This window comes from Sceloporus occidentalis, unplaced genomic scaffold, assembly GCF_023333645.1.
Source record: "Sceloporus occidentalis isolate IW3139 unplaced genomic scaffold, rSceOcc1.0.p SCAF_2, whole genome shotgun sequence".
Taxonomy (NCBI): domain Eukaryota; kingdom Metazoa; phylum Chordata; class Lepidosauria; order Squamata; family Phrynosomatidae; genus Sceloporus; species Sceloporus occidentalis.
Window position 1 is genome coordinate 234,930,969 of NW_028316982.1, and position 12,544 is coordinate 234,943,512.

At 39.0% G+C, this 12,544-nt stretch overlaps 1 protein-coding gene across 1 annotated transcript in view; it reads left to right on the forward strand.

Moving 5' to 3' along the window:
* Nucleotides 1-12,544, forward strand: part of GRAMD1C (GRAM domain containing 1C) — a 42,843-nt gene that overhangs the window by 23,930 nt on the left and 6,369 nt on the right. Inside the window, exons 6-11 of the mRNA XM_089508183.1 lie at nucleotides 1,281-1,440; nucleotides 3,690-3,833; nucleotides 6,045-6,163; nucleotides 8,247-8,389; nucleotides 8,996-9,099; nucleotides 10,108-10,284. Of these exons, the coding sequence (XP_089364309.1) occupies nucleotides 1,281-1,440; nucleotides 3,690-3,833; nucleotides 6,045-6,163; nucleotides 8,247-8,389; nucleotides 8,996-9,099; nucleotides 10,108-10,284 (847 nt within the window). The remainder of the gene's footprint in view (nucleotides 1-1,280; nucleotides 1,441-3,689; nucleotides 3,834-6,044; nucleotides 6,164-8,246; nucleotides 8,390-8,995; nucleotides 9,100-10,107; nucleotides 10,285-12,544) is intronic.

The following is a 12,544-nucleotide window of genomic DNA, read 5'->3' on the forward strand; positions in this document are numbered from 1 at the left end:
GGTTTGATTTGTATTAGCACTTTGTTTGCTACTTTTTGCATTAGCTCAGCAATCAGGCTGGGAAAAGATATGTTCAGAATGGACTGTGGGAGTTTTCTTCTACTACTAACCTGCTCACACAGTTCTCATAGCTATTGGGGATGGAGATGGGTCATGCTTGCACACTTTGATTTTCTTTGTTTGCTTCTGCACTTTATAATCCTGGGAATCTTCCTTTGGCCTCACCTGAAAAGGGCATGCACCCCAGCCTAAAGTATGGGAAATTGGATCTTAGGGAACAACAAGCATTAGTGGTTTAGGGGCCCATTTCTACCATTCACTAGGAAGTTATGCTAGAGTCCTTCAGTAAAATGAATGGAGTGATTCTCTGCTTTATATCATCCGCTGCCAATCCCTGGTGGGTTTCCAGGAAAGAATGAAACAATTTTAGTTAATGAGCACAAATATGGCATCAGTCCCTGGCACACCAGGAAAAAAAACAATTTCCATTTCCCCATGCTAGATAACCTGAGAAGCATTGGTTTAGAAGACAGTAAAGTACTGGGGTGGGAAGAGGGGGAACAGGCTTGTGATAGTTTTTAGCTTTCTTGTTTGCAAAGATATAATGGGCAACAAGGGGGATAAATGAAAAATCACTGTTGCTCTTAAATTCTTCTGAAGTTAAATAGAAAACCAGCATGGAAATTGTGTGCAAGAACCATTAAATGAATGAAAACTGCACAGTGCTATGCTTAGTGGATAGTATTCTTACGTATTGAAATCTATACATGATATAATGTATTATGTTGTCATTTCTGAGTTATGGCAACCTTAAGGCAAACTTGTCATGAGGTTTTCATGCCAAGGTTTGGAGGTTTGCCATTGCCTCCCCCTGAGGCTGAGAGCATGTGACTTGCCCAAGGCCACCCAGTGGGTTTCATGGGCGAGCAGGGAATTGAACTCTGATCTCCACTACATCATGCTTGCTTTCAGAATGTATTATAGTATATTTTTAATGGAAACAAAACACAAACCCCCACATACTTGAAAATTTATGATTTGTAATGCTTTGCTGCAGATAACGGATATTTTGAATATAGGCTCATGAGTTTGTTCTTAGGTATTCATGGGTGGGGTTTTTTTTTTTTTTGGTATGTTTGTTTCCTTTGCTTCATCATGGAAAACTATGAAACTATGGATTTTCATGTTACTATCTGAGTGACTGCTCCTTGTAAAAGAAGCTTGAGCAACCATAAGGATGCTTGATATTATACTTGCTGCTTCCTGCTCTCCTTCACTAGGGGACTGACCCTGAACACTCCCACTATGATAAAGTAGAGAGAAAGAATTCAGAAAGGACGACATCTGATGTAGCACAACAGAAATGTTCCATACAGCCACCGGATCTAATTGAGAATTTCCCTCAGGAGAAGAGCAGTGCCTCAGAAAGTGATGTTGAAGGTAAATAAGATCCATTTCATAAATGCAGTCCTTAAAACCTGGCTCTGAAGATACTTAAAATTAGGATTATAATAGCCAAGGGGGGGGGAGTCCATAGGTCTGCATTAAAAAAATTATTGCCTGTACAGCTAAAGATGGGAAGATTAACTTGGGAGTCTTACTATGCCAGCTAAGAGGAAGGAAACAGATCACTCAATGAGTTTCATGCTTGAGTGGAGCACTAGAACTCACATTTCCACAGTACCAGTCCAACACTCTACCTCTTCCAACTCTAAACATTACACCATACTGGCTCTTTCTTCATACACCCAATCTGTTATCATGAGAAGCATTAGCTTAATTGTGCAAAATAACTACAAATTAGGCAGTACAGTATCCATTCAAGGTAATGGTGACTTAACCTTGTTCAAGTGTTGCCAGAAAACATTTTTTTTTAAAAAAATTGTGATTCCTTTTAGCTTCTACAGAGCAGTATTTCTGGCAGATTGATCAACTGCTTGTGATTGATCCGTTAATAGCTAGATCTCTAAATTAAAGCCTTCAGTGACACTTATAACATCTCATTTTGAGTGGAGTGATATTTTCTACATAAAAGCTTTTGATGACATGTGTACTATGTCATTATGAACAGAGTGGCATTTCATGTTACAGTATTTGAAAAACCATACATCGTTTAGGATAAAGAACATTGCACCATCTCAGATTCCTCTGTGTGGTGTTAGTATTTCAGCAGTCATTATCACACAGATACCATTGCATAAACCCCAATTATCAGTTTTACAGATTATGAATTTTAAAGAATATTTCCAAATTTTCCTATCTTTGATGAGACAGCATATCTCAATAGGTTGATTTGCCCCACTGAAAAAAAAGGTCAGTTGCTCTGAGATTTTTAAGCCCTCTGTGATTAGTGAAAATACCAGCACTCCCTCCACCGTTTTGTTGTTGTTGCTCTGGTTATTTTTGTACAAAAAATTGATTAAAAACATTGTGTTTTGTTTAAAGGCAGGGTGTATTTTGTACAAAAAACTTTGAAATCCCCACAAAAGTTCTGCAATGCACAAAAACTTACATAGTTCCGCCCAGCAGAGAGAAAACTTTTAAAACTCTGTATCTGAGTTTGCAAAAAAAAAAAAAAAAAGATAAGCAAAGATTTTACATCCCTCTTAAAGACAAAATATTACCTTCTTTCCTCCGTCATTTTCTTTCTCACCAAAATATATTAAGTCTACTTACTTTTTCTTTGTCTTTCAGTACTTTGAAGAATGGTAATTGGTCTAAAAATTGTTGAAACTTCTTAACTACAATCTGCATAAAGTTTTGCTACAACACCACTAGTATCTTGAAGTGCAGGAGCTCATTTCAGATATTGCCCTCCCTTAAAATGAATTCCTGCCTGGTTGGCCAGTCTTAATCTTTTACATACAGTAGCATGTAGACCCACAGGGTGAGCTTGAGCAAGTCACACTCTCTCAGTCTCAGAGGATGGCAGTGGCAAACCTCCTCTGAAGAAACTTGCCAAGAAAACCCCATGATAAATTCACCACCTTAGGATCACCATAAGTCGGAAATAAAATGGAAGGCATACAACAGCAACAACACCAGAACCAGAACATTTTGACTCCCCAAGTACTTTGGTTTTTAACTCAAAGAAGTCCCAGCCAGCATAGACAATAATAAGGGATTGAGGGAGATGTAGTTCAAATTAGCCAGAGGTTTTGACATCTCTGGTGTAAAATACATGACCTGGTTAGGAATGGGAAACTGTGGTCCTTGCAATCTTACTGGATTGCAGCTCCCATTATCCACATTGGATATGTTGGTTAGTGATGAAAGTCACAGTTTAGTAACATTTAGTGGGCCATAGTTACATGGTGAAAAATGCCCTCCTGCAAAAGCCCTATGCATAAAATACCTCTCCCCTTCACTTAACAAGTATAGGTGCCCATCACCTTCAGATAGCCAATTTGGCCTGGAAGGCTGTTACACAACTAAGACTTTGCAGTAAGATAGTAAATTGTCTCAGAAGCTTCCGCTTGAGGCAATTTACTCTTTGAAATTGTGTTTTCAATTAGAGTGTGTGTGTGTGTGTGTGTGTGTGTGTGTGTGTGTGTGTGTATATATATACACGTGTGTGTGTGTGTGTTTGTGTGCATGTGTGTGCACGCGTGCCTCTTGGGGTGTGTTTTAATGTGTGATGGATGTTTTATTCTTTTCTTAACCCTTATGTTATATCTTTCTCTACACAGTTGAAGAAACCATATCTGAGAATAATCTCCATGGAAAACTATTCATTAATAGGGTTTTTCACATTGGTGCAGACAGGCTGTTCGAAATGCTTTTCACCAGTTCCCTTTTCATGCAGAGATATCTCAGCGCCAGAAATATAATAGGTAAAATATTGTTATGTACTCCAACCCACTAATGCATAGCTCTCTGATCAATTTCTTGTGAAAAGAACCATGAGATAGAGGTTGGGTACATAATGAAGAACTATGATTTGTTTTATTTGATAGATAACTAAATCTCAGTGTTACAAGCCAAGATATGTATGACATTTATGCATATGCATATAACCATTTTGTTCCTCTTTGCATAAGCAAGGAAAAAAAGCTGGGGAGCCATAGCTTTGAATTATATCTATACTAAAGAATTATAGGTTTCCAAGCAAGCCAGACTATGAAATCATGGTTCAGCTTGGCTTCCAGAACCTGGCTTATAGTGGGCCTGCTGCACTTGCAGATTAGTGATCCATGGGCTGGACCATCCACAGATTGCTACTTCCAATATTGTCCAGTGACAGCATGTGCATGGTGCCAAGCATTGAATAAAATGGGCTTGAGCATCCACATTTTTCCTATCCATGGGGGGGGGGGGGGCAGAATTGAACCCCAGCGAATGGGAAGGGTCCACTGTACTTGGAAGCTATTAACTCTCATTCCTGATTTGGACATAACTGAAAGCTGTGGTTAAATATGGCTTCCTGGCTTGTTTCTCTACTAGTGAGAAGAGAAAAACGGGTGCGTGAACTCACTTGAAGCCTGTACATATTTTTGCTTTTGAAGCAGAAATTTATATTTTTCTAATATTTATTACATTTTAAATCATAATATACAAAGTTACAAAACAAACAAAACCCAAACATCTCAACACAACATTATATAAAAGAACAAATAAATCTTATAATCTAAAAATACAACTCCCTTGTCTATCCTCCCATTTAAAAACTCTAAATCAAAGATTTATATAAACTAAATTTAAACAATTACATATAGTAACGGACTAAATTTGACTTCCATTTCTGTTTTTGACTTCCCATTTCTGCTTATTAACCAGAAATGTATTTAATACAACAGTTGTTTGGACTCAAACCCATTCCTAAACTTTGATGGACACAAAGATCTGAAAGAATCATTTTATGTTAGTAAACTACTGTTTGTTCTAAATGCCTGAATTCATATCACTGAAAAATCACTATTAGGGCTATTGCCTTTTGTCATGTAGAAGGGAGATATATCTCAGTGCTGAGCAGAGGGACAATGAAAACATAAACACATCCTCATCCTAAGAGTTGCCTATTGACATCAACCAAGGTGTGGACTCTTAACAGTGGCTAGTACAAACCATGGTTATGTCTAAATCTAACCAAAGTATGTGTGGGGAGGGGACCCTAAACATCAGAAAGTACCAACTTGTAAAAGTTGTATGTAGATGTTATTCTTTTTGCTGAATTGGAAAACTGTTTTTTAACTGGAGAGTTGTGGATAAAAAGCCCTAACAACTTTCCTAACTTGTTTTTTCTTCTTTGTTTAATCTTAATTATGATCTTCCAAGGTAAGAACTGTTCTTGTAGCTAATGCTTCTGGGCATTTTCTAAAGAGATTGCCAGAATCTATGCTTTCTTTTAAACTATTTCCAAAGCAGATGCTAGTTTTGTACTTCTTTCAGGGAACAATTATGCATTTCTCCCCCTGTAGCTCCGTCAACTGGTTTGAATTCTTGTTTTCTTGGGACAGAACTACACATTAAAATTAATCTTGGCTGTCATTGAAAACTATACACCGTGTCAGGTTTTTGCCTTTTGGAACATGTAGTAAGACATACCAATGATCTGACATGGTCTTGCTGTGTGTTTTGTTGCTCTCACCTCAGTCAAGGATTGGTTAGTATTTTGACAAGCAGCAGCTGGCACAATATGGCATGATTAGTACACATAGGTTAAAGAGAGAGAACTTAACATGGACCATAATTTGCGGCAGAAGTCCCTATGTATAATTCCATGTAAGTCTACTTTCAGATCGATCCTTATTGAGACTAGTGACTTAAAGATCATTAATGTATTCAGAAATGACCACAATTGTAAACCGCTTAGACACTGTTAGTTCAGTATGAAGTGGTATATAAATGAAAATGAAGCTGTTTATGTATTGGGATGGTTGCTGCAGATTTTGTCTAGATGGAGACAAAGGTGTGCCAAAATGTCAAGCCCTACATGATTTCTAGCTGTTGAGAGATTTTGTTTAGTCAATCCACTTTCAGCATGTTTCTGGATGATGGTACTATGTAAATTTCTGGAAATGATTTGTGGCATGCTTTGTTTCTAGATATTGTGTCAACTCCTTGGAATAGAGAAAGCAGAGGCAATCAGTTGAGGACCATGACTTATACTATTGTTTTTAACAATCCACTTATTGGAAAGTCCACAGCTGCAACAGAAAAGCAGGTAAAAGACTCTACTGAAGTTGTGAGAAAATGCCCAAGGTCCAGGGGCTACTTATACCCATCACTGGACCTCAAAGAGCTACACCTGCCACCATGCTCCCATGTTTTAAATTTTAAAAAATGTGGTAGTTTATTTTTTCAGAATGCCTCTTTGTCAAGGATACCTTCTAAAGGGCATAAGGAAAGCAATGTCAGTATCCTTCCTCCTGCTGCATTTTTTTAGGTGCAAGAGATAACTTTTACAAACAGGAGGTAAAGTAGAAATAATTTATGGTTTATTTCCTGGTTATAAAAAGATCTCTCTTGGGCATAAAACAATGGCCTAATTCACACTTGCTTTGTTTTGTTTATTTTATTTTATTTTTTATATACCGCTATTCCAAAGATCATAGCGGTGAACAGCAAGTAAGCTAATTAGCAAGTAAGCTAATTTTCCCCCAACAGTCTGGGTACTCATTTTAGCGACCTCGGAAGGATGCAAGCCTGAGTCGAGCTTGGGCCCTTTTGCTGGTCTTGAACTCGCAACCTTGTGGTCGAGTGAATGGCTGCAGTACAGGCATTTAACCACTGCGCCACCAGGGCACCTAACTTGCGTTTTTGTGCTGGGTACATCTGGCCAGATTTGTTCATGCAATACTGGATCTGACCCGAATAGAAGTTCATACTATATTTACCCCGATTGAGTCTTTCCAGTGCAATTTAATCCTGTCAAGTTCACATTTAACAAAGTACTGATTAAAAATGGAGCCTCCTTATTGATTGCATTCAATCATTTTCAGTTTTTTTACTTTTTTTCTGTCAATCAAATGATGCACATCTATGCCATACTGTTTGGGCGAAGCCCTCCTCATCCTTGGATGATGGGGAGAGCAAGCCCCCTGGAGGACCCCTTGTCAGGAAACCCTCATGAGAGTTTCTCCTTTGAGGTATCCTCCCCTGCCAACCTTGGAGGATGGGGAGGACAAGCCTGTCTGAGGACCCCTTGCCATGGAACCCCACTCAAAACTGGCAACTAACCATGAACACTCAAGGTAGACCTGTGGGGTGGGGTGGGTATATTCTGCCCCTCTGCCCACCCTCTGCCCATTAATCCCTCCCTTCAGGATGCCCTTAATGGGATCGGGGGCAAGTTCACATTGGCGGCACCCTGATAAAACCCATTCCCCCCCAAAAAGACATGGAGGGAAACTCAATATTGGAAAACCCACGATGAGGGAAATTTGCCCTGGGTCCACCCCTATTTGGGTGTGCAAAACCCAGTGCCGGTGTAAACTACCCACTTTTAGAATGATTTACAAACCGGTTTATAACATAGTGTAAACTGTCTCAATATGGACAGGCAGAAACACACAACATTGCCCGCAAGAGGGCATAGAAATGCATTTGAGCTTTTAAAAGTTTCAAAACAATTATTTTCAAAATTTTGAGATATGTATGAGCCAATGTGGTGTAGTGGTTTGAGCGTTGGACTATGACTCTGGAGACCAGGTTTCGAATCCCTCCTCAGCCCTGTAAACCCACTCAGTGACCATAGGTATGTCATACTCTCTAAGCCTCAGAAGGTGGCAATGGCAAAGGCAAACCTCCTCTGAAGAGACTTGCCAAGAAAACCCCATGATAGGGTTGCCCTAAGTTGCAAATTACATGGAGGCACACAACAACATACATAGACCAGGGTAATGGTTTTGTGGTTTGAATGTAAGACTGCAACACTGGAGACCAGGGTTCAATTCCCAACTTGGCCACAAGACCCATTGGGTTACCTTGGGCAGATCACAGGCTCTCAGCCTAAGAGAAGGCAATCTCTGAACAAATCATGCCAAGAAAACATCATGATAGGGTCGCCTTTGGGTCCTCATAAGTGAGAAACTACTTGAAGTCACACAACAACAAATGAACCTTTGAAGGCCTCAAAAGTGATGTTGGGAGGGAGTATCCAGCCAAAAGGGCAACACTTTCCTTACCTCTACTCTATTGCATACCCCCTGTGAAGGCAATCAGATTCTAATATTATTTTAATATTTTTTCCGCACACTTTATTGACCATCAGAGTGAAGGCAAATATTTGTTCTCTCTTTTAATAGGTCCTGCTTAAACGGAGCCACAAAGATCAATCGTATCGGATAGATGCAGAAGTGACAACTCATGATGTGCCTTACCATGATTACTTCTACACTGTATATAGTTACTGTATCGACCCCCTGTCCAGTCAGAAGTGCAGACTACGGTGGGACATTTTATTTTACTATGTTAAGGAGATTGCAGGCAGTAAAACAGAACTGCCCTAAGTATAGTAAAACAGGTTCATGTGGACAAATCTCCTTTTGTAAAAGTGTGGGTAAGCATAAAGAATAAAGAATGCCCTTTTGGTTCATGCTTCATGCTGGTGATTTGAAAAGGATATGTGGATAGAAACAAGCATTTCCTAACTTCTGCTTCTCCTGCTCCCGAGGTTTAACATATCCTGAAACTAGCATGGTTTTTCCGTCAGTCTTTCCAGGAGAAATCATTCCCTACCTGCAATTGACTATGTGATCTATAACAGGCTTCTAAAGTCAGTGGGTGTGCACAACCATCATAAAGTACCATTACAACACAGCTATTAAACGACAAGCATTTTTGTGCATTTCCTCCTTTGCCTGTCAGCATGAATGTACAAGGTCTCACGCAGTGACCATGTTTTTGCTTCATGTACGCATTGTGCTGCTTTGAACAAAAAAGAATGAAAAATGGCTCTCAGAGTGAGCGAAAGGCAGGTCTGTTCTCTTAATGTGCTTCTATTACAATTGGTTGCTAGGGTTATTTTTCTTTTCTTTCCTTTTCTTTGCTGCAGGATTTCCTCAGATGTGAAATATAAGAAACAACCATGGGGGCTTGTCAAGAATATAATAGAGAAAAATACATGGAGTGGGATACAGGAAAATTTCAAGCAACTTGGTAAATATTGTTTCTCTTCCTTTCTGATGTCTCCAAATTGTTTCATTGCTGTGATGTCTGATTATCCTGACTAGTTACCCATAATGAAATGAGTCATTGCGTTCCTCATTCCATTTCCTCATCAATTATTAAAAAGTTCTAATAGATTTACTTACTGTAGCTTTGTAAAACAGTTTAAAGGTGGATTGCTTTTATTTATTTAAAAGTTATTATTACATCTGTGTTTTGCCCTTTTTCTGATCCTCAGACAGTTGTGTTTGCTCTTCAAAAAGCAAGGGGGAAGTGAAAAAGTATCATTTGATGACTTTGAAAATGAAGCATTTAAATGTAACAAAGGCATTCAGTTGTCTTTCACACTGCTTCTAGAGTGCCTCATTAAAATGCTTTTATTCTATTGCTAACCATATGTTTGTGATAATCTGGAAGCAGAGGAATAACAGAAGGTTGTCTAGCCTCAGACTGTGTTGGCATATGACACAAGTAAATAATGCTTGTTGGGGGTACGCCCCCCCCCCCAGTTTATTATTCTGTGGCACTTGAAGCTCAGTATAAGTATCATAGTGTGTGTGTGTGTGTGTGTGTTGTGTGCCATCAAGTCATTTCCAAAGTCATTGGTGAAAACATGGGGGTTTCTTGGCAAGATTTGTTTAAAGGATATTGCCATTGCCTTCCCCTGAGGCTAAGAGCATATGACCATATGACTTGCCCAAGGTCACTCAGTGGGTTTCATGGCCAAGCAGCAAGCCTGGTCTCCAGAGTCCAGTGTTCAAACCACTACAGCATAGCAACAATTTAATCAAACAACCTGTATATTTCCAGTTTCATGTCTTGATTTCTTAACAATAACGTGTATTCATCAATGTATCACATACTTGTTTTTCTCCAGTCAAAGGTAAGCTTGTACATATGGCAGAAAATACCTACATGGAATACATATGCATTCTTAATTCACATGGCTTAAATAGGAAAATGAGGACTGGGATAAAATTAGATTATGCTTAATTACAGAATCCGAATTGTTAATGGAGGAATATGCAATCAACAAACCAACAGAAGATCCAGAGAAATTAAGTGTTTTGAGGAGAAGGAGGTGGACTTTACAGCGGAACATGGGAGAAATACTTCCTAAACGCTCGACACACTATTCTTCTGGGGATACAAATGTGCATTCTCATGGTGATGCAGGTGAGTACAAGAAGCAGGACCAATGAGTATCAGTTGCTGGCAAACACAAGCGGAAGAGTGCTATTACATTCATCTCCTACTTGTGGGCTTATTATTCTGTTGTGGGAAACCAGGATGCTGGACTGGATAGGGCCCTTCTTTTTATTTATTTTATTTTTTCATTTTTGTTTCTAACATTATTTAAACAAAAGGAATGCTAAAGTTAAGGAAGATGCACAGATCACATAGTACTTTTGTACAAGCTTATGTAGATCATTTCCCCATTTAAACAAGGCAGATGTAGGATAGCTCAAGTTAAGCATCAGTGGTGCATCCTTCACAAAGGAAGAATGGTTGCTGGTATGCAAAATCTAAGAGCAAAGCAGCATTTTTCACTACAAAGAAAATGTTCTCTATTAGTCATCTTCATTTTGATAATACTTTTCTTTATCCTATGTAAGGAAGCAGGTCACAGAAAAATAACAGTACATTACTATCCATAAAAAAATCAGCTTCTTAATGGCTTCTTAATGGATGGTTAAAAGGAGGCATTCTGGGTCAGAGAGGGGCTTGCCCCTGGGAACGCTTCTCTAAACAATATAGTCTTTAACTCAGTTTTGAAACTGGGTAGAGAAGTGGTGAGGTGTGCATGTGGGGGAAGAAGGTTCCAGGAGTAAGGGGCAGCAAGTGAGAAGGAACGAATTCGGGAAGGAATTACAGGGGGAAAGCTGGGACAGCCTCACAAACACTTTCTGAATGATAACACTAGAGGTGGTCCACCATCAAAAAGCACTTTTGGTCTGCAGTGTAGCAGCTGGAAGGCTGGGCAAAAAAGTTGTCAAGTCAGATAGGATTAGACCAATGTCTTTTATCTCTGGAGTTGGAAAAATGTAAAAGAATTTGAGTTCTGTAGTTTGAATAACTTGCACAGCTGCTGGATGCATTTCATCATTTATGGAAACCATGTCCTTTGATGAGGAGCTTAGGGAGCTGAGTATGTTTAGCCTGGAGAAGAGAAGGTGACAGGATAGCCATATTTGAAGGAATGTCATATTGAGGATGGTACAAGCTTGTTTTCTGCTGCTCCAAAGACTAGGGCATTGAGCAATGGATTCAAGCTTCAGGAAGAGAGATTCCACTTAAACATTAGGAAGACCTTCCTGATGGTAACAGTTGTTTGACAATGGAACACACTCCCTTGGAGTTTGGTGGAGTCTCCTTCTTTTGAAGTTTTTAAACAGGCCGGATGGCTGTCTGTTGAGAATGCTTTGTTTATGTATTCCTGTATGGCAGGAGGTTGAACTAGATGGCACTTGTGGTCTCTTCCAGCTCTGTGATTCTATGCATGTATATATGTGCCTGAACTTACTGGCCTTTGCTAGCTAACACACCTTTCTTAAATTCATTTAGCTTCTGAGATATGCCCTTTAATTATGTTACTCATTTTAGATTGATTGGAATTTGTATGTAGATATGAACTAGCTGTTTAAGAAGATGACTGACTGTTCACAGGAACATATGGCGCAGTGTTGTGTACTGTGAAAGACAAACTAAGCAAAGCAATTTAAATAAGTCTGAACGGGTAATGCATAGGTTCACTCCAAGAAAAAACACTTCAGAGTGTGCTGCATATGATGTGCATTGGTTAATCCTTGCGATTTCTTTGGTAGTTTTAAGCTGTTTCTTAAGATTTTGCAGATGAGTGTGTATGCCTCAATTCATGCTGCATGCTCTTCAGTCAGGACAAGATATATGAATAACAGAAAAATTTTAGAAGATCAGGCATGTGGCGATGAGCAGTGTTTCAGTTCATGAGGGAAAAGTACGTGTATCCTGATGTTTCATCAGGATCCTGATCTCTGTTCGGAGCAAGAAATGCTGTGTGCACATTTTTCATGCCAAAGTGATGGCTATTTGCTTTTGTTTTCCTTGTGAAAGAAAAAAGTAGTTTTCTGAAATTATCATGTAATGAAATCTAGATATAATGGAATCAAGAAGAAAGAACTAAGTAGTGTAAGAGAGCATTGATATCTATAAGTCAAAACTTTGCTACACGTTTCATTTTGTTATTAGAATGGCAATAAGATAACTGGTCTTGATAGAAATGCTTTGGCTCTTTTCCATTGTAATAAGAAATGTGCTTTGTGATCCTAATTTGTAGGCAAGTTCAAGCCATAGTATTCCTGTTGGGAGAAATGAAAGTATACAGTAGTTTTCTGCACACAGAGATTAGGAGACAATTGCAGTGGGCCGTGGCTTTGCATTGTTAATTTGCTTCACC